We start from the raw sequence: 20,374 nt of genomic DNA on the forward strand, positions 1-20,374 counted from the left end.
ATTGTCCTGTCTCATTCACTAGGAGACCAACATTTACTTTAGCCACTCACTTCCTTTTTACATACCTGTAGAAGCTCACATTATCGGTTTTTATATTTCTTGCTAATAGTGCCATGGGATCTTTTACATCCACCTGAGAGGGAAGACGGGGCCTCAGTTTAGAGTCTCATCCAAAAGACAGCACCGCACTCTCTCAATACTGCACTGGGAGTGTCAGCCTAGATTTTTGTGCTCATGTCCCTGGAGTGGGACTTGAGCCCACTACTGTCTGATTCAGAGGCAAGTGTGCTGCCCACTGAGCCACGCTGAAGTTGTGTCAACTCTGCTCTGCTGTAGCACTTCTGCTTCTGAATCAGAGACTTCGGGTTTAATTTAGAATTGCTAACCCTCCAGGAATTAAAGAATCATCTCCAGGCCCAGGACTCGCCTGCAAGCAACACTGGCAAACAATCACAGGGGCATTGAAAAAGAGTTGTGTGTTTTCTGTTTTCTTTGAGCATTTTCATTTATTAATAATTAAAAATATTGCCAATGTGGGGATAAAAGACTGTTTGACTAAGAGTAAAGAAGCATCCAGTTGTGTAACAAAGAGCCTATTGGCCTTCCAATTGGCTGTGGGAAGGCGGGGAGCCATGAGGATGGAATTGTCAGGCGACCAATGGGAGTAGCATGGGGCCGGGGCAGTTGGAAGGTGGAGGTCATGTGCTGAAACCTCCAGGAATAAATCCAACCAGAGTTGGCCACCCTAGTTTATGTTAAATCGAGGCCAAATGTGGAAGCTCCCATGCTGCTATTTGAATAAGAGCATCGAGCTCTCCCAGTCAGCTGGTTGACATCCCCTACATCATCTCGAAAGACAAGGGCAGCAGGCACATAGGTACACCACCACCTCCACGTTCTCCTCCAGGTCACACACCATCCTGACTTGGAAGTATATCGGCAGTTCCATCATCGTCGCTGTGTCAAAATCCTGGAACTCCCTCCATAGCAGCACTCTGGGAGTACCTTCACCACACGGACTGCAGCGATTCAAGAAGGCGGCTCACCACCACCTTCTCAAGGGGCAATTAGGGATGGGCAATAAATGCTGGCCCTGCCAGTGATGGCCAAATCCCATAAATGAATAAAAAAATAATTAGTGCCTATAGTGCAAGAGTAATTTATTTTAAGAACAGTAGAAATAGGAGCAAGAGTAGGCCATTCGGCAACTCGAGCCTGCTCCACCATTTATAAAGATCACGGCTGATCTGATCATGGACTCAGTTCCATTTCCCTGCCCACTCCCCATTACTCTTTACTCTCTTATCGCTCAAAAATCTGTCTATCACCGCTTTAAATATATTCAATGATCCAGCCTCCATAGCTCTTTGGGGCAGAGAGTTTCATAGATTTACAACCCTATGAGAGAAGAAATTTCTCCTCATCTCAGTTTTAAATGGGCGGCCCCTTATTTGAAGACTATGTCCCCTAGTTTAAGTTTCCCCTATGAGTGGATATATCTTCTCTGCATCCATCTTGTCCAGCCCCCTCATTATCTTGTAAGTTTCAATAAGATCACCTCTCATTCTTCTGAACTTCAGTGTGTATAGGCCCAACCTACTCAACCTATCTTCATAAGTCAACCCCCCCCATCTCCGGAATCAACCTCGTGAACCTTCTCTGAACAGCCTCCAATGCAAGTACATCCTTCCTTGAATACGGAGACCAAAACTGTACGCAGTACTCCAGGTATGGCCTCAACAATACCCTGTATAGTTGTAGCAGGACTTCTCAGCTTTGAGACTCTATCCCCCTTGCAATAAAGGCCAACATTATATGTGCCTTGCCTCGGCAATTGGTTATGATAAGACGAGTTATAAATGCAAGTTCTTCCTTTGCTTCGGGTGGTGCCTCCACATTTCTCAGCAAATGATTTGAATTGAAGCAGTTTTAATGGTTTTAGCACTGCAGTTTATCTAATCTTTCATTTCACTTTCAGAAATGCTGAATTATGATGTCCTGTCAAGAAAGAGTGCGAGCGAACTGAATGCAGTTATTGTCTCCGTTGAGTAAGAGCTATTACTGTGCGTTGTTCTCATAATGGACACTGTTGGAGAGTGGGTGATTGATTTGGTTTGGACTCTGTACTTAGAAACACTCTCGTTAAATGGTGCCCGGGATCGTCAACGCCAATTTTAATGGGACTGTGTGATAATCAAGAGTAATTTGATAGCTTTATGAAGGTTGTTAAGGGTGTTTTGATAAATTTATTATAATTGCTCAGGATGTTTTCGACAGACTAACTGTTAGTTATTGCACAGTGCAATCTGTCATAACTAAGAACCTGTGCACACCGATCAGGGAACTGAGGAATCAAACCCGTAAAGACCAGGTTACAGAGAGGAAAATATGCTGCAAAGACAGAGGCATCTAGTTGATCAGTCCTGTGTAGAATTATAAAAATCAGCTATTTAGACATCCGATTTTCTTTTGATTGCCCTGAATTTGCGGTCGGAGCCGTACCTCCGGAGTCCGCCTCCGACCCACGAAAGATCGACAAACTTGCCGCCGGACACCCAGGCTGTGGAGAGTTCCGGAGAGTTCCGGTTTCAGGCCTCCAGGCGGGTGGCAGCGTAACAGCGTTCGGATCTTGACGCAGGCGCTTCGGAATCCTCCCTGGGATCACGTGGGCTCGGTCCTCCAATGAGAAAGGAGGATTCCATTTCTAAAGGGAATCCCTTGTAAACACTACTAGAATCCCCAAATAATTAAACAATTTAGACAATGTAAATTTCTGATTTTCAAATTGAATTAAAAGTCCCTTCATTACTGAAAATACAACAAAAATCTAATTTTTGGAAAAATTATTTCCGGCATCTTAATCCGGGCCAATATTTGCATAAATGAATTTGGAGTGATTGTGCAACATTACTTATTTTTACATTTTTAATTTAGGATTTATAATAACCCTTACACTGGTGAAAGCAGGCTCTATGCCTGCTTTTACCAGCTGTAAGAGTTCCATGGGCAATTGCTGGGCAGTGGTTGGGCCAATAGCTCAACTCTGTGCCAACGATACTGATGGTCCCGTCAGCGATACAGATGGCTCGGATGATCTGTCAAGGCATCTGACAGATCGCAAATTCCGGGTTTTATAGCGTGTGCAGAAATCCGGAACTTGCGGAGCCTTTTATGGCGTACGCTGATCACGGAAACCGTAATTTCTGGCCAATTATTCAGTCTTGGGATGTGGGCGTCGTTGGCAAGGCCGGCATTTATAACCCATCCCTAGTTGATCTGAGAAGGTTGTGGTGGACCTTCTTGAACCACTGGTGGCCCCTTATTCTAGTCTCCCCCATCAGTGGAAATTCCCATTTCTCCCATCAACCAACCTGGTCATCTCACTTTGAGCTTAATATCAAAGAAATACCCTCAGCTTTTCCACATTGGCATGTATCATAGTTATTGAACATTTTTAGCTATTATATAAAATGTACAGCACAGAAACAGGCCATTCGGCCCAACGGCCTGTGCTGGTATTTATGCTGCACACGAGCCTCCTCCCACCTCACTTCGTCATCATATCCTTCGATTCCTTTCTCCCTCACGTACTTATCTAACTTCCCCTAAAGGCATCTATGCTATTCGCCTCAACTGTACCATGTGAACATAAGAAATAGGAGCAGGAGTAGGCCATACAACCCCTCGAGTCTGCTCCGCCATTCAATACGATCATGGCTGATCCGATCGTGGACTCAGCTCCACTTCCCTACCCACTCCCCATAACCCCTTAATCCCTTAAGAAACTGTCTATCTCTGTCTTAAATTTATTCAATGTCTCGGCTTCCACAGTGTTCTGAGGCAGCGAATTCCACAGATTTACAACCCTCTGAGAGAAGAAATTTCTCCTCATCTCTGTTTTAAATGGGTGGCCCCTTATTCTAAAATCATGCCCTCTAGTTCTAGTTTTCCCATCAGTGGAAACATCCTCTCTGCATCCACCTTGTCAAGCCCCCTCATAATCTTCTATGTTTCGATTCTTTTGAATTCCAATGAGTAGAGGCCCAACCTACTCAACCTTTCCTCATAAATCAACCTCCTCATCTTCAGAATCAACCTAGTGAACCTTCTCTGAACTGCCTCCAAAGCAAGTATATCCTTTCGTAAATATGGTAACAAGATCCACATTCTAACCACTCTCTGGGTAAAGAAGTTTCTCTTGAATTCCTTATTGGATTTATTAGTGATTATCTTATATGGCCCCTAGTTTCGGACTTCCCCCACAAGTGGAAACATCTTCTGTACGTCTACCCTATCAAACCTCTTGAAAATTTTAAAGACCTCTATCCGTTATGTTTGATACAAAATTTTTAGCTTACTTATTTCCATTCAACAAGCTAATCTATGAGTGTCATTTTGACCCCCTTTCACTCTCTGGATGTATAAAGACCAAGTGACCATCAATTTAGGTTATAGTGCACAACCCTCCGACATCTATGTGCTCTTCCAATTATGGCTTCTTGAGCATCCCCGATTTTCATCGCTCCACCATCGGTCGCCATGCCTTCAGCTGCCTGGGCCCTAAGCTCTGGAACTCCCTCCATAGTCCTGTCCGCCTCTCTCTCCTCTTATAAGACGCTCCTTAAAACCTTCCTCTTTGACCAAGCCTTTTGTCACGTATCCTATAATCTCTTTACATGACTCGGTGTCAAATTGTGTCTGATAACGCTCCTGTGAAGCATCTTGGGATGGTTTATTATTTTACATGAGCTATATAAATGCAATAAAAACAGAAATTGCTGGCAATGCTTACCCGCTGAGCATTTCCTGCTTTTATTTCAGATTTCCAGCATCCGCAGTATTTTGCTAATTTATAAATACAAGTTGTTATTGTTGATTATCAATTTAAGAATGAGGCCATTCGGCCCAACATACTCGTCACAAAATGCCAACATTCGAGTGATTTTAAGTACTGTGCGGTGTACAGTACAATGTTTTATAGAAACCTCAGAGCAGATTTTTAACTTGCCACCTGGGTGTAAAAGTGGCATCGATTGTCGCTTGCTTGCTGTAGATTATTAATTCAGTAAACACTCACTTGGGATTGTGTGGCTGCTCATTATAAAATCAGAGTGACTATTTGTACTAGTTTTCTGTGTGTTCTGCGCATGCGCGCATTGGACTCCGCCCCCTCTTTGAGCATGGGCCCTCGATTCGGTCGCGCATGCACAGTGCGACGAATGAGGAAGCCGGAAGTGGGGTCAAACCACGAGTCCGCATGGAGCTCGTCACTGCTGAAACATTTTTTGCCGCTGAAGCGTTGGGCTGCGAGGGGGGCGTCAGGAACTTGGGCTGAGGGTGTCAGGAACTTGTGCTGGGATGGGGGAAGCTCTGTCCTGTCTGAGGTCTGAAGTCAGAATGGCTCGAATCACACTTTGAAAAGTCACTCAGAACTTGGGCTGGCCGGTTCCAATCACACATTCCAGAGAAACATCTGGGTGTGGCTTATCCTCTAAGGGGACCAATCAGCAATCAGGTCATGTGGTAATGGAGAGCCAATCAGAGCATTTTTTTCGTGCAAATCGCTCTGTCCTTATAAACTATTGGATGCTAGAAAGTGAGCTAAAGACAACAGCAACAACAACTTGCATTTGTATAGCGCCTTTAACATAGTAAAACATCCCAAGGCACTTCACATGAGCGATTGTCAGACAAAATTTGACACCAAGCCACATAAAGAGATTTTAGGACAGGTGACCAAAAGGTTTTAAGAGGAGAGAGAGTTAGCGATGTGGAGAGGTTTAGGGTGGCAATTCCAGAGTTTAGGGCCTAGGCAACTGAATCCTGAATCCTCGAGCGACAAACTTCTTTTTAATAGAATAGCTTGATGATAAATTGTTCAGGTCCAAAGTGACAATCGCTCGAGAGCCAGCAGCCAACATTTACTGTCAATACCATGCAGAGTTCTGATAGGCATCAGTTCTGTTCTATACCCGTTGTATTTTTCAGATACCGATTGGCACCGGAGCACCATTTCCCGGATCAGTTCAATGACGTTTACACTGTGGTGAAGTTCTTCCTACAGCCGGACGTGTTGACTCAGTACTCGGTGGACCCGGGCCGAGTGGCTGTGTCAGGAGACAGCGCTGGTGGGAACTTGGCCGCTGCGGTAGCTCAGCAGGTACAGTCACAATAACCGCTAATGGCTTGCGGCTGTTCTCAACCCTGCCTGTTCTTGATTTGCTTAAATTATAATATTTTAAATAACTGTTTCTACCTAAAGGGGCCAGTTACTCAGGAAAGGATGAACAGGGTGGGTCTCTTTTCTCCTGAAAAGAGAAGGCTGAGGGGTGACCGACTAAACAATGAAAGGTTTGGATAGAGTGGATACAGAGAGAATGTTTCCACTTGTGGGGAAGAGCATAACTAGAGGCCATCAATATAAGATAGTCACCAAGAAATCCAATAGGGAATTCAGAAGGAACTTCTTTAGCCAGAGAGTGGTGAGAATGTGGAACTCACTACCACAGGGAGTGGTTGCGGCGAATAGTATCGATGCATTTAAGGGGAGGCTGGACAAGCATATGAGGGAGAAGGGAATAGAGGGTTATGCCGATAGATTTAGATGAGAAAAGATGGGAGGAGGCTCGAGTGGAGCATAAATGCCGACATGGACTGGCTGGGCCGAATGGCCTGTTTCTGTGCCGTATATCCCGTGTAATCCTATGTAATTCTCCCATGGCTCATGCCAAATCGGGGTCTGCCCTTCTTAGCTTGGTATAGAATCATACAGCACAGAAGGATGCCATTCAACCCATCATGCTCTTCAAAAGAACTATCCAATTAGTCCCACTACTCTGCTCCTTCCCCACAGCCCAGCAAATTCTTCTTTTCAAATATATGTTTGATCTTAATCTCTGCAATTCAAATAGGTTGTGGACCAATAGGGTACTGCTCTCTCTGGTCCCATTGGTTGGAGTGATGATCCTTTCCTATGGTTGCCTTCCTGTGTTTGTCTGCTGTTCCTGCTGGGCCTTGTTTGGGTATCTTGGGCGGTGGGGGGCAGGGGGTTAGTTTGTGCTGAGTGAGACTCAAGAAAAAGGCTTTAGATTCATTAATATTTGTGTTACATAATCATTGAAATTTACAACACAGAAGGAGGTCATTCGGCCCATCGTGTCTGTGCTGGGAAAAAATGAGCTACCCAGCCCAATCCCACTTTCCAGTTCTTGGTCTGTAGCCCTGTAGGTTACAGCACTTCAAGTGCACATCCAAGTAATGTTTAAATGCAATGAGGGCTTCGGCCTCTACCACCCTTTCAGATAGTGAGTTCCAGACCCCCACCACCCTCTGGGTGAAAAAGGTTCTCCTGAACACCCCTTGAATCCTTCTGCCAATTACGTTAAATCTATGCCCCCTGGTTATTGACCTCTCTGCCAAGGGAATTAGGTCCTTCCTATCCACTCTATCTAGGCCCCTCATAAATTTATACACTTCTCCCCTGAGCCTCCTCTGTTCCAAAGAAAACAACCTCAGCCTACCAATCTCTCCTCACAGCTGAAATTCTCCAACCCTGGCAACATTCTTCTAATATGGTGACCAGAACTGTGTGCAGTACTCTAGCTGTGGCCGAACTGGTGTTGTGCAAGGAAGAGGAGGAAGCAAGATGAAAATGGAAACAATTGTTACTTTGGCACTATGAGGCAATAGTAATGAATCCCATTTGCTACACTGTGTTTCATAAGAACAGAGGAAATAGGAGCAGGAGTAGGCCATTTTCCCCCTCGAGCTTGCTCCACCATTCAATAAGATCATGGCTGATTTTCTACCTCAAAGCCACTTTCGTGCACTATCCCCATATCTCTTGATTCCCTTATTATCCAAAAATCTATCGATCTCTATCTTGAATATACTCAATGATTTAGCCTCCACAGCCCGATGGGGTGGAGAATTCCAAAAATTTACCACCCTCTGAGTGAAGAAATTTCTCCTTATCTCAGTCCTAATGGCTGACCCCTTATTCTGAGACTGTGACCCCTGGTTCTGGACTCCCCAGCCAGGGGAAACATCCTCCCTGCATCTACCCTGTCAAACCCTGTAAGAATTTTACATGTTTCAATTAGATCACCTCTCATTCTTCTAAACTCTAAAGAATATAGGTCTAGTCTACTCAATCTCTCCTCATAGGACAATGCTCTCATCCCAGGAATCAGTCTGGTAAACCTTCGTTGCACTTCCTCGATGGCAAGTATATCCTTCCTTAGGTAAGGAGACCAAAATTGTACACAATACTCCAGGTGTGGTCTCACCAGGGCCCTATATAATTGCAGTAAGACATCTTTGCACATACTTAAATCCTCTTGTAATAAAGGCCAACATACCATTTACTTTCCTAATTGCTTGCTGTACCTGCATGTTAACTTTCAGTGATTCATGTACAAGGACACCAAGGTCCCTCTGAATGCCAACATTTCCCAATCTCTCACCATTTAAAAAATACTCTGCTTTTTTATTTTTCCTACTAAAGTGGATAACTTCACATTTCTCCACATTATATTCTATTTGCCCTGTTCTTGCCCACTCACTTAGTCTGTCTATATTCCCTTGAAGCCTCTTTGCATCCTCCTCACAACTTACATTCCCACTTAGCTTTGAATCATCAGCAAACTTGGATATGTTACATTTGGTCCACTCATCCAAATTATTGATAGCGATTGTGTTAATGAAGTTCTATCAGTTTCTTTCTTCCCCCATCAGTAACATGATTGAAATGTTCCACTGAAAGTAATTGAGGAAAGGGAGGAAACTCGAGTCAAAGAACCAATAATATAAACATCACAAAGTATCCATGCAAGAATAAAAACAGAAAATGCTGGAAATCTCAGCGGGTCAGGCAGCATCTGTGGAGAGGAAGCAGAGTTAACGTTTTGGGTCGATGACCCTTCGTCAGAACTGGAGAGTGTTCGAAAAGAGCACATTCTTAAGCACTGAAAGGGGGAGGGGAAGAAAGAACAAAAGGGAAGGTCTGTGATAGAGTGGAAGGCAGGAGAGATTAGAGAGACAAAATGGTAATGGCAGGAGTTAGAAAAACATTAGTCAAGATAGGGTGTGAATGTTGGGATAATGACCAGCTGCCATTAAAGACAAGGAGAAAAAAAAGAACCAAACAGGCTCTGAGGGGGTAAAGAATTAGTTTGTTTCTGGAGTTTGAGGGATGTGATAAGATGGATGTTGAACTATGAAATAGGGAGCAACCTTATTGGGCCAATTCACCTCTGTATTATTCATCAAAACCGTTATACCCACAATGTGATGCTAATGTTGATTAATAAAAGGACAATAAGCTCCAACTAACAGCAAAATGATATTAAACAATACTGTCATAGGTATCGCACAAATATTTTATACTATTATCACATTCCAGTGAATATCACATAACTGCTTTGTTTCACACCTAACAGTTTATGAGAGTTAAGAAGTTTTTAGCACGTTGTCCCTGAAATCCCGAGGACTTGAGAGGATGGAATCAATATTCCCTTTGCTCTGGAGGTCCTGGCAGCAGGCAAGAGGTGGAATATGGGCAGAGGCCAGTTACACCAGGTTTCTGCCCCATTTGCCCTGATTTTTTACATTCTGGTAGGAGGATTCATAGGCAGATCTTCTGCTAACCCCACCCCCTTCATGTTATGAGGGCTTGTCAGAAGGGTCTTCCTGGCTTTCCCTGGGAATCGTGCCCTTTGGAAGGCCTCAGCGGAAATCATACCAGTTGAGACCTGGCGTGAGTTCTTAAAGGCCCGAAAGCTTCAGGGATCCCGGAATGGATCAATTGCCTTGCCTCGCAGCAGAGTAACTCCACTATGAGGTGAAGCTTGGGCATGGTGCCACTCAACATTACCTGTCTATGTCCTCCTAAAAGGCTAGAAGTTTGGTTGGATAGTGCTAAAGGGTTTGCAGCCGCGAGCGCCAGCATTCGCGCCGCTTGGCAAATTCAATGTGCCGGTATCGGCGGCGCTGAGTATTGGCCAGGAGCGTCTCGCCAGCGTGCAGCGCCCCCGCTATCGACACGGATACAACATGTGATTTGCGCTGCTCCCGTAGCGCCCCCCAGTGACAGCACCAGAGAAAGCTGGCGTACAGATTTCCTTCCCTAAAGGACATTCGTGAACAGGATGGGTTTTTGCGACAATCTAATAGTTTCATGGTCACCATTACTGATACTAGCTTTTTATTTTTACGTGACAGGCTTGTTGGGTATATGACCTTTTCTGCTTCTGTTTCAGATTTGCAGTTTTTCTTTCTAGCCTAGAAAATGGTCTTGTGTGATTAAGATTGCAAAGTATTATCATACAACTGTAAGGGTTCCTAATTACCGAGTCCCCCGTTACACACAGTTCTTTGACGTCAGAATTTATAAGAACAAAATACACATGGCACAGGATTTTGGCTCAACTAAGATTCATTCGTTTTATTGAATATACGCGCGCCCCCCCACCCCCCCCCCACCCCCAGTATAAATCCCTACGATCGATGTGGGATGAACAAACCCCAGAATACAAACCCCTATGAGAGGGTAATTTGCATCGGCACAACTTGACACAGTGAAACCCATCCGCGATTTTACTGTTACACATATAGCTACCCAGACCCAATCACAAAACCCTTCTATGATTTGGCTGGAACCAACATACAATCACCAATTCCTCGGCTGTCTTCTCAGGTTGATTGTAGGCCCTTTTCTCAGTTGCAGCTTGTCTCCTGAAGACACTTCTGTTGCTGTTTCGATTCTATCCTGTATTGCTCCCATGCCTTTGAAAAATGGGTCTTCTTTATACCAAAAACCAACTTGTGATCTCAAAACAAATTCCCTGTTTTCTCCTGTTGATATCAGCTCTCCCGCTGGGCAGCACAATGCAAGAACATTCGTTGGTATCGAAGGTTGGAGCATGTGTGAATGTCCCTTTCTTCCTTTGACAGTGATAATTGAAGGTGTGAATGCCCCTCTTTTGATGCCATTGTCTATGTGCGCGTTAGTGACACCATAAACACAGGGGGGAGATTCCCTCTTGGTCTGTGTGTGTGTGTGTGTATGTTTGTGTGTGAGTCAGTGACACTGTAAACATAAAGAGGCGAGGGCTGGGGGCAGCATGGGCCAGCCCACACTGTGATATGTGTGCGCACTAGGTCCGAGCAGCAGAGCAGGTCTCCAGTCGTCTTGGTTAATCCTTGCCACTGGATAAACATAGAAAATAGGTGCAAGAGTAGGCCATTTGGCCCTTCGAGCCTGCACCGCCATTCAATAAGATCATGGCTGATCATTCCTTCAGTACCCCTTTCTCGCCTTCTCTCCATACCCCTTGATCCCCTTAGCCGTAAGGGCCATATCTAACTCCCTCTTGAATATATCCAATGAACTGGCATCAACAACTCTCTGTGGCAGGGAATTCCACAGGTTAACAACTCTGAGTGAAGAAGTTTCTCCTCATCTCAGTCCTAAATGGCCTACCCTTTATCCTAAGATTATGTCCCTGGTTCTGGACTTCCCCAACATCGGGAACATTCTTCCCGCATCTAACTTGTCAAGTCCCGTCAGAATCTTATATGTTTCTATGAGATCCCCTCTCATTCTTCTAAACTCCAGTGAACAAAGGCCCAGTTGATCCGGTCTCTCCTCAAAAGACAGCCCAGCCATCCCTGGAATCAGTTTGGTGAACCTTCGCTGCACTCCCTCAGTAGCAAGAACGTCCTTCCTCAGACGAGGAGACCAAAACTGAACACAATATTCCAGGTGAGGCCTCATTAAGGTCCTGTACAACTGCATTAAGACCTCCCTGCTCCTATACTCAAATCCCCTAGCTATGAAGGCCAACATACCATTTGCCTTCTTTACCGCCTGCTCTACCTGCGTGCCCACTTTCAGTGACTGATGAACCACGACACCCAGGTCTCGTTGCATCTCCCCTTTTCCTAATCTGCCGCCATTCAAATAATATTCTGCCTTCGTGTTTTTGCCCCCAAAATGGATAACCTCACATTTATCCACATTATACTGCATCTGCCATGAATTTGCCCACTCACCTAACCTGTCCAAGTCAACCTGCAGCCTCTTAGCATCCTCCTCACAGCTCATACCGCCACCCAGTTTAGTGTCATCCGCAAACTTGAAGATATTACACTCTATTCCTTCATCTAAATCGTTAATGTATATTGTAAAGAGCTGGGGTCCCAGCACTGAGCCCTGCGGCACTCCACTAGTCACTGCCTGCCATTCTGAAAAGGACCCGTTTATCTCGACTCTCTCCTTCCTGTCTGCCAACCAATTCTCCATCCACGCCAGTACATTACCCCCAATACCATGCGCTTTGATTTTGCACACCAATCTCTTGTGTGGGACCTTGTCAAAAGCCTTTTGAAAGTCCAAATACACCACATCCACTGGTTCTCCCTTGTCCACTCTGCTAGTTACATCCTCAAAAATTTCCAGAAGATTTGTCAAGCATGATTTCCCTTTCATAAATCCATGCTGACTTGGACTGATCCTGTCACTGCTTTCCAAATGCGCTGCTATTTCATCCTTAATGATTGATTCCAACATTTTCCCCACTATTGATGTTAGGCTAACCGGTCTATAATTAACCATTTTCTCTCTCCCTCCTTTTTTAAAAAGTGGTGTTACATTAGCCACCCTCCAGTCCATAGGAACTGATCCAGAGTCGATAGACTGTTGGAAAATGATCACCAATGCATCCACTATTTCTCGGGCCACTTCCCTAAGTACTCTGGGATGCAGACTATCAGACCCCGAGGATTTATCGGCCTTCAATCCCATCAATTTCCCTAACACAATTTCCCGCCTAATAAGGATTTCCTTCAGTTCCTCCTTCTCACTGGACCCACTGTCCCCTAGTACATTCGGAAGGTTATTTGTATCTTCCTTCGTGAAGACAGAAGTGAAGTATTGGTTGAATTGGTCTGCCATTTCTTTGTTCCTCATTATAAATTCACCTGAATCCGACTGCAAGGGACCTACTTTTGTCTTTACTAATCTTTTTCTTTTCACATATTTATAGAAGCTTTTTTGCAGTCAGTTTTTATGTTCACTGCAAGCTTCCTCTCGTACTCTATTTACCCCCTCTTTATTAAACCCTTAGTCCTCCTCTGTTGAATTCTAAATTTCTCGCAGTCCTCAGGTTTATTGCTTTTTCTAGCCAATTTATATACCTCTTGGCTTTGACACTATCCTTAATTTCCCTTGTTTGCCATGGTTGAGCCACCTTCCCAGTTTTATTTTTACTCCAGACAGGGATGTACATTTGCTGAAGTTCATCCATGTGATCTTTAAATGTTTGCCATTGCTTATCCACCATCAACCCTTTAAGTATCCTAGCTAAAGGCCTAGCTCTGTCAAGCCCGTGTGGTGGCTGGTGTGCAACGGTGACCACACGTTAAAAAAAATCACTGCACAGGCATCTTCCACCCCCTCAATTGGAGTTCAGGACTGGAACATCGGGTTCTTCATTGAAACATCTGTGAACTCTCATGGAAACAAGTCATCCTCGTTCGAGGGACCACCTATGATGATGATGGATTCAACTCCCTGGTCCAGATGGAAAACCATTGAAGGTGTGGATGCCTCTCTCCGGTGCTTTGATGATAAATGCCTCTCTTTTGATGCCATTTCTGTGTGGATTTAGTATTCGGCAGTCCCTCGTATCGAGGATGACTTGCTTCCACACCAAAAAGTGATAAGTTCACAGGTGTTTCAATGAGGGACCTGACATTCTAAGTCCCGAACTACAGATTGAAGGGTGGAAGATGCCTGTGTGTGGAATCTTTTAATGTCGGGTGGCCGTTGCATGCCAGCGGATTTAGATCGATGGCAGATATCCTGTGTCATTGATTCTCATGATGTCTGATGGTTGGGCTGCAATGTTTGAATTAACCCTTTCCTGCCCAGCTCTTTTTGCGGGCTGTAATGCAGTTCTGGCTTTTTATATTTAATAGTCCAATTTTTACCTTTGGGTGGGAGGAACGGATCCTACACAATTGTACATTAATACCTTTACATAAGAACATAAGAAATAGGAGCAGGAGTAGGCCATTAGACCCCTCGAGCCTGCTCCGCCATTCAATAAGATTGTGGCTGGTCTGATCTTGGCTTCAACTCCACTTCCCTGACCCCCTCCCCATAACCCTTGACTCTGTTATCGTTCAGAAATCTGTCCATCTCCACCTTAAGTACATTCAATGACTCAGCGCTTTGGGGTAGAAAATTCCAAAGAATTCCAACTCATTCCTCCTCCTCTCTCCTCTTTATGTTGTCGTTCTGGGTACTGAATAATGAAGGCATTGCCTTGCAGGTCCAAGAGGATCCAGAGGTTGAAGTTGAGATCAAGATTCAAGCATTAGTCTACCCTGCACTTCAGACCATTGACTTCAACACTCCTTCCTACCAGCAAAACAAGAACATGCCCATTCTACCCAAGTCCTTGATGGTCAGGTTTTGGAGCGAATACTTCAGCCGTGACAAGTCGCTGCTGAACAACATGATGACCAACAGCCACACCACCCTCGAGTCGAGGGGCCTGAGCGACCTGGTGAACTGGAGCGTGCTGCTGCCAGAGAAGTTCAGGAAGGACTACAAGTACGCCCTGCCGGGCTGCGGGAGCACGGCCTCCTCGGCAAGGGTCCCCGGCGTCTTCGACCCCAGGGCCGCCCCCCTCCTGGCGGGGGACGAGAAGCTCAAGGCCCTGCCGCAGGCCTACATCGTGACCTGCGAGTACGATGTGCTGCGGGACGACGGGGCCATGTACGCTGCGCGGCTGGAGAAGGCGGGCGTCCGGGTCACGCACGAGCATTACGAGGACAGCTTCCACGGCGCCCTGATGTTTGTCACGTGGCCGACCGATTTTGCAATCGGCCAGAAAATGATGAACCATTACATTGACTGGCTGCGGCAGAATTTGTAAATACACGTTTTTTTTAAATCGCACCGGCTTCCAGCTAAACACCCGTCGTACTTCTGCACCTGTGAATTGTTGGCAAGTGTTCTTTTCCAATGTTCCTTTTCCCTGATTATCATTCTATTTAACCGTATATTTTACTGAAATGTGTTTTGGTCAGTGCTTGTATCATTTTAAATTACAGATTTAAAAAACAATCACTGGGTGGGGAGGGGCGGGGGCGGGGTGTTGCCATTACTTGGGGTCCAGCACAGGGGCCTGTGACCATTCACCCTATCCAATAGCAGTACCTAGGAACAGGAGGAGGCCATTCAGCCCCTCGAGCCTGTTCCACCATTCGATGAGATCGTGGCTGATCTGTATCTTAACTCCATTTATCTGCCTTTGCTACATATCCCTTGATTCTGTAACCCTTGGTAACCTCGCCTAACAAGAATCTATCAATCTCAGTTTTGAATATTTAATCTGATCCCCATCCCCAACCACCCCCCCCCGGCCTCAACAGCTTATTTTGGGGGGAGAGAGTTCCAGATTCTCACTGCCCTGTGTGTGAAGAAGTGCTTCCTGACATCACTCCTGAACGGCCTGGCTCTAATTTTAAGGTTATGTCCCCTTGTTCTGGACTACCCCCACACCAGAGGAAATAGTTTCTCTCGATCTACCCTATCAAACTCTTTAATCGTCTTAAGTACCTCAATTAGATCACCCCTTAATCTTCTATGCTTAAAGAGATAGAAGCCTCATCTGTGCAACCTGTCATCATAATTTAACTCTTTCAGCCCCGGGTATCATTCTGCGATGCAATATATCCTTCCTGAGGCCAATATATCCTTCCTGATATGCGGTGTCCAGAACTGAAGCTGGCGGCCAGTTTGTGGACAGAGCTGCAAAACATCTGTGTTTCAGATATAAGGATCTTTTCAACAATGAAAATTACCCCTAAAACCAGAATGTCTGTTCCCCATAACCAGACAGATGCCTCTGAATCCTCAGTTTTTGTGCTCCCCCCTCATCCTCAAACCAACAATTACTGCCCCGGACCCCCCCACCCTCCCCCCTGTTATATGTTGTCTGCCTATTTTGTATAGTCTGGCCGAGCACTGTCACTGGGCTCCGGGTGTACCTGTGATATCATGGAGTAATAATCAAATGCCATGTTATGTATTAACCCTGATCTCTGTTGTAATGTAATGTGATCACTTTCCTAATCGTATCACAACATAGCGAATAAAATGTTGAGTAAAAATTCCTTTCCTCATTTCAGATGTCTCTGTGTATGTTGTTGTCTTGAGAATAATCAGCTGTCTTGGTTCCGTGCTCTGCAATTCCCACCCTAAACCCCTTCGCCTCTGAAGGGGAGGGGCGGGGGGCGGGGGGGGGGTGGGATGCTGGGGGAGGATGGTCACAGTGGAGAGAAATCTAGAATGCTAAAGAGAAAAGAAAAGGAAGCAATGCAGGAATGTGATTGTGGTAAGGATAACCAGATTATGTCAGGATGGGACAGAGCGTACAAACTAAAGAGTGCACTAACAAATAGGGTCCAGGTAAGAAAAAAATAGCGATAAGACAAATAGGGCTATAGTCCAAAATAATGTTAAGATGTCTAATAATGTTAACAAGACAAATCTAAAAGCATTGTATCTGAATGCACGAAGCATCTGTAATAAGGTAGATGAATTAACAACGCAAATAGATGTAAACGGATACGATATAGTTGCAATTACGGAGACATGGTTGTAGGATGACCAGGGTTGGGAACTGAATATCCAAGGATATTCAATATTTAGGAAGGACAGGCAAAAAGGAAAAACGGGTGGTTTGACGTTGTTAGTAAAGAATGAAATCAGAGCAATAGTGAGAAAGGATCTTGGCTCAGAAAATCAAGATATAGAATCAGTCTGGGTGGAGCTAAGGAGCACCAAGGGGCAGAAAGCATTGGTGGGAGTTGTCTATAGGCCTCCAAAAAGTAGTGGTAATGTAGAGGATGGCATCAAACAGGAGATTAGAGATGCATGTAACAAGGGTACTACAGTAATCGTAGGTGACTTTAATCTACATATAGACTGGCCAAACCAAATTAGTAATAATACTGTGGAAAATGAATTCCTGGAGTGTGTACGAGATGTTTTTTTTAGACCAGTAGGTTGAGGAGCCTATTAGGGAACAGGCTATCCTAGATTGGGTATTGTGTAATGAGAAGGAGTTAATTAATGGTCTTGTTGCGTGGGGTCCTTTAGGGAAGAGTGACCATAACATGATTGAATTCTTTATTAATATGGAAAATGAAGTAGTCCAATCCGAAACTAGGGTCCTAAATCTAATCAAAGGAAACTACGAAGGTATGAGGAATGAATTGGCTATGATAGATTGGGAAGATTCATTAAAAGGCATGATAGTGGATAGGCAATAGCTAACATTTAAGGAACAAATGCATGAATTGCAAAAGTTATACATTCCTTTCCGGCGTAAAAACACAAAAGGAAAAGTGGCCCAACCATGGCGAACAAAAGTAAGTAAGGATAGTATTTGATCCAAAGAAGAGTCATAAAAAGTTGCCAGAAAAAGTAGCAAGCCTGAGGATTGGGAGCAGTTTAGAATTTAACAAAAAAGGACCAAGAGATTGATTAAAAGGGGAAAAATAGAGTATGGGCTCAATTTTCCCCAGTGATTTGTGCTGTTTTTTTGGAGTAGGCTGCTCTTTTTGGCCTAAGTTGGTAAACCACAGTTTCCCCAATCAATTTGCACCAGTGTAACTCAGTTACGATATTTTTAAGTCAGTTTTCTTTTCAGCCAAAGGGGGAGTAACCAGCCACCTACGCCAGTTCGAGAAGTTTGACCAGCTGAGAGTTACTCCAGTTGTGCTTAGGCCAGCGTATGTGGCCTCTGCAGAAAAACCTTTCCTAGAGTTAAGTAAATTGGCGCAGGTAAGGAAATCGGCACAGCAGATGCCTGGACACACTAAAAGAATTGAAAAACACATAGCAGCAACTTACCTCCAACTCCGCCTGAGGCAGATTGGTCCCATTCTCGGTCCCCATTCTCCCGGTCCGGTTCCATTCTCGGTTCCCGGTACACACAGAGAGAGAGAGAGAGAGAGAGATCGACAACGGGACCGGGGACCGACAATGGGACCGGACCGGCAAGCCCTTCGGACGGGTTGGAGGTAAGTTGGTGCTATGTGTTTTTCAATTCTTTTAATATGTTGGGAGCTGGCTGTATGCTTCACTTTGCAGCCTCAGCTTGCATTGTGTCCCTAGTTACCATGGCAGACCGATCTTTTTGGTGCAGATCAAGGCTCCATCCCCAAAACTAAAGGTTGGGTTACGCCACACCAAAATGAAGAAATCCAACGGGAAATTTAGAATATTTTTTTTGGCGTACTTAGGCCTCAAAAAATCGGACGTAACTCTTCAAGTACGCCAAAAAATGCTTTGGGGAAAATTGAGCCCAATAAGAGTAAACTTGAAAGGAACAAGTACGTAAAAAGAAAAAGATTAGTGAAGACAAATGTAGGTCCTTTACAGACAGAAACGGGAGAATTTATAATGGGGAAAAAGGAAATGGCAGAACAATTGAATAAATATTTTGGTTCTGTCTTCACGGAAGAGGACACAAATAATGTCCCAGAGATGCTATGGAACCAAGGGTCTAGGGGAGCAAGAGGAATTAAAGGAAATGATTATAATAAGAAAATAGTGCTGGCAAAACTAATGGGACTGGAAGGCAGATAAATCCCCAGAGCCTGATGATCTACATCCCAGAGTACTAAAAGAGGCAGCCATGGAAATAGTAGGTGCATTGGTTGTCATCTTCCAAAATTCTATAGATTATAGAACAGTTCCTGCAGATTGGAGGGTGGCAAATGTAACCTCACTATTTAAAAAAGGAGGGAGAGAGAAAACATGGAACTACAGACCAGTTAGCCTAACATCAGTAGTCGGGAAAATGCTAGAGTCTATTATAAAGGATGTGATAATGGCACACTTAGATAATATCAACGGGATTAGACAAAGTCAACATGGATTTATGAAAGGAAAATCATGTTTGACAAACCTACTGGAGTTTTTTGAGGATGTAACTGATAGAATAGATAAGGGAGAACCAGTGGATATAGTGTATTTGGATTTTCAGAAGGCCTTTGATAAAGTCCCACATAAGAGGCTAGTGTGCAAAATTAAAGCACATAGTATTGGGGGTAATGTACTGGCATGGATTGAAAATTCGTTAACTGACAGGAAACAGAGAGTAGGAATAAATGGGTCCTTTTCGGACTAGTGGGGTACCACGGGAATCAGTGCTTGGGCACCAGCTATTCACAATATATATAAATGAACCAAGTGTAATATTTCCAAGTTTGCTGACGTCACAGAACTAAGTGGGATTGTGAGTTGTGAGGAGGATGCAAAGACGCTGCAAGGTGATTTAGATAGGTTGAGTTAGTGGGCAAACACATGGCAGATGCAGTATAACGTGGATAAATGTGAATTTATCCACTTTGGTCGGAAAAACATAAAGACAAAGTATTATTTAAATAGTGATCGCTTAGGAAATGTCGATGTACAAAGGGACCTGGGTGTCCTTGTAAACCAGTCATTGAACGCAAGCATGCAGGTGCAGCAAGCAGTTAGGAAGGCAAATGGTATGTTGGTCTTCATTGCAAGAACATTTGAGTATAGGCACAAGGATGTCTTACTACAGTTATACAGGGCCTTGGTGAGATCACACCTGGAGTAATATGTGCAGTTTTGGTCTCCTTATCTAAGAAAGGATATACTTGCCATGGAGGGAGTGCAGTGAAGGTTCACCAGACTGATTCCTGGGATGGCACAACTGTCGCATGAGGAGAGATTGGGTCGACTAGGCCTGTATTCACTAGAGTTTAGAAGAATGAGAGGGGATCTCATTGAAACGTATAAAATTCTGACGGATAGACTGGATGAGGGGAGGATGTTTCCCCGGGCTGGGAAGTCTAGAACAAGAGGGCACAGTCTCAGGATACGGGGTAAGAAATTTAGGACCGAGATGAGGAAAAAATTTTTCACTCAGAGGGTGGTGAACCTGTGGAATTCTGAAACCGCAGAAGGCTGTGGAGGCCAAGTCACTGAATATATTTAAGAAGGAGATCGATAGATTTCTAGACACAAAAGGCATTAAGGGGTATGGGGAAAAAGCAGGAATATGGTGTTGAGATAGAGGATCAGCCATGATCATATTGAATGGCAGTGCAGACTCGAAAGGCTGAATGGCCTACTACCATTTTCTATGTTTCTACATTTCAACTTCCCTCTCTTCGTTTTAATTTATTTATTCACGGGATGTGGACATTTATTTTTTCTTTAATTTTAAAATATACTTTATTCATATAAAAAATTGTACAGTACATTCAAAAGCAGTTCAGTACATTTAGCTGCGGTCAGCAATCCCATACACTACAT

The 20,374-nt window shown here is 44.4% G+C and overlaps 1 protein-coding gene across 1 annotated transcript in view; it reads left to right on the top strand.

Annotated features, from left to right (window-relative positions):
- Nucleotides 1-16,172, top strand: part of aadac (arylacetamide deacetylase) — a 79,292-nt gene extending 63,120 nt beyond the window's left edge. Inside the window, exons 3-5 of the mRNA XM_070883729.1 lie at nt 1,979-2,048; nt 5,989-6,160; nt 14,337-16,172. Of these exons, the coding sequence (XP_070739830.1) occupies nt 1,979-2,048; nt 5,989-6,160; nt 14,337-14,945 (851 nt within the window). The 3' untranslated portion in view covers nt 14,946-16,172. The remainder of the gene's footprint in view (nt 1-1,978; nt 2,049-5,988; nt 6,161-14,336) is intronic.
- The last annotated feature ends 4,202 nt before the right edge of the window (nt 16,173-20,374 follow it).

Source organism: Pristiophorus japonicus, chromosome 6 (genome assembly GCF_044704955.1).
Source record: "Pristiophorus japonicus isolate sPriJap1 chromosome 6, sPriJap1.hap1, whole genome shotgun sequence".
Lineage (NCBI taxonomy): Eukaryota > Metazoa > Chordata > Chondrichthyes > Pristiophoridae > Pristiophorus > Pristiophorus japonicus.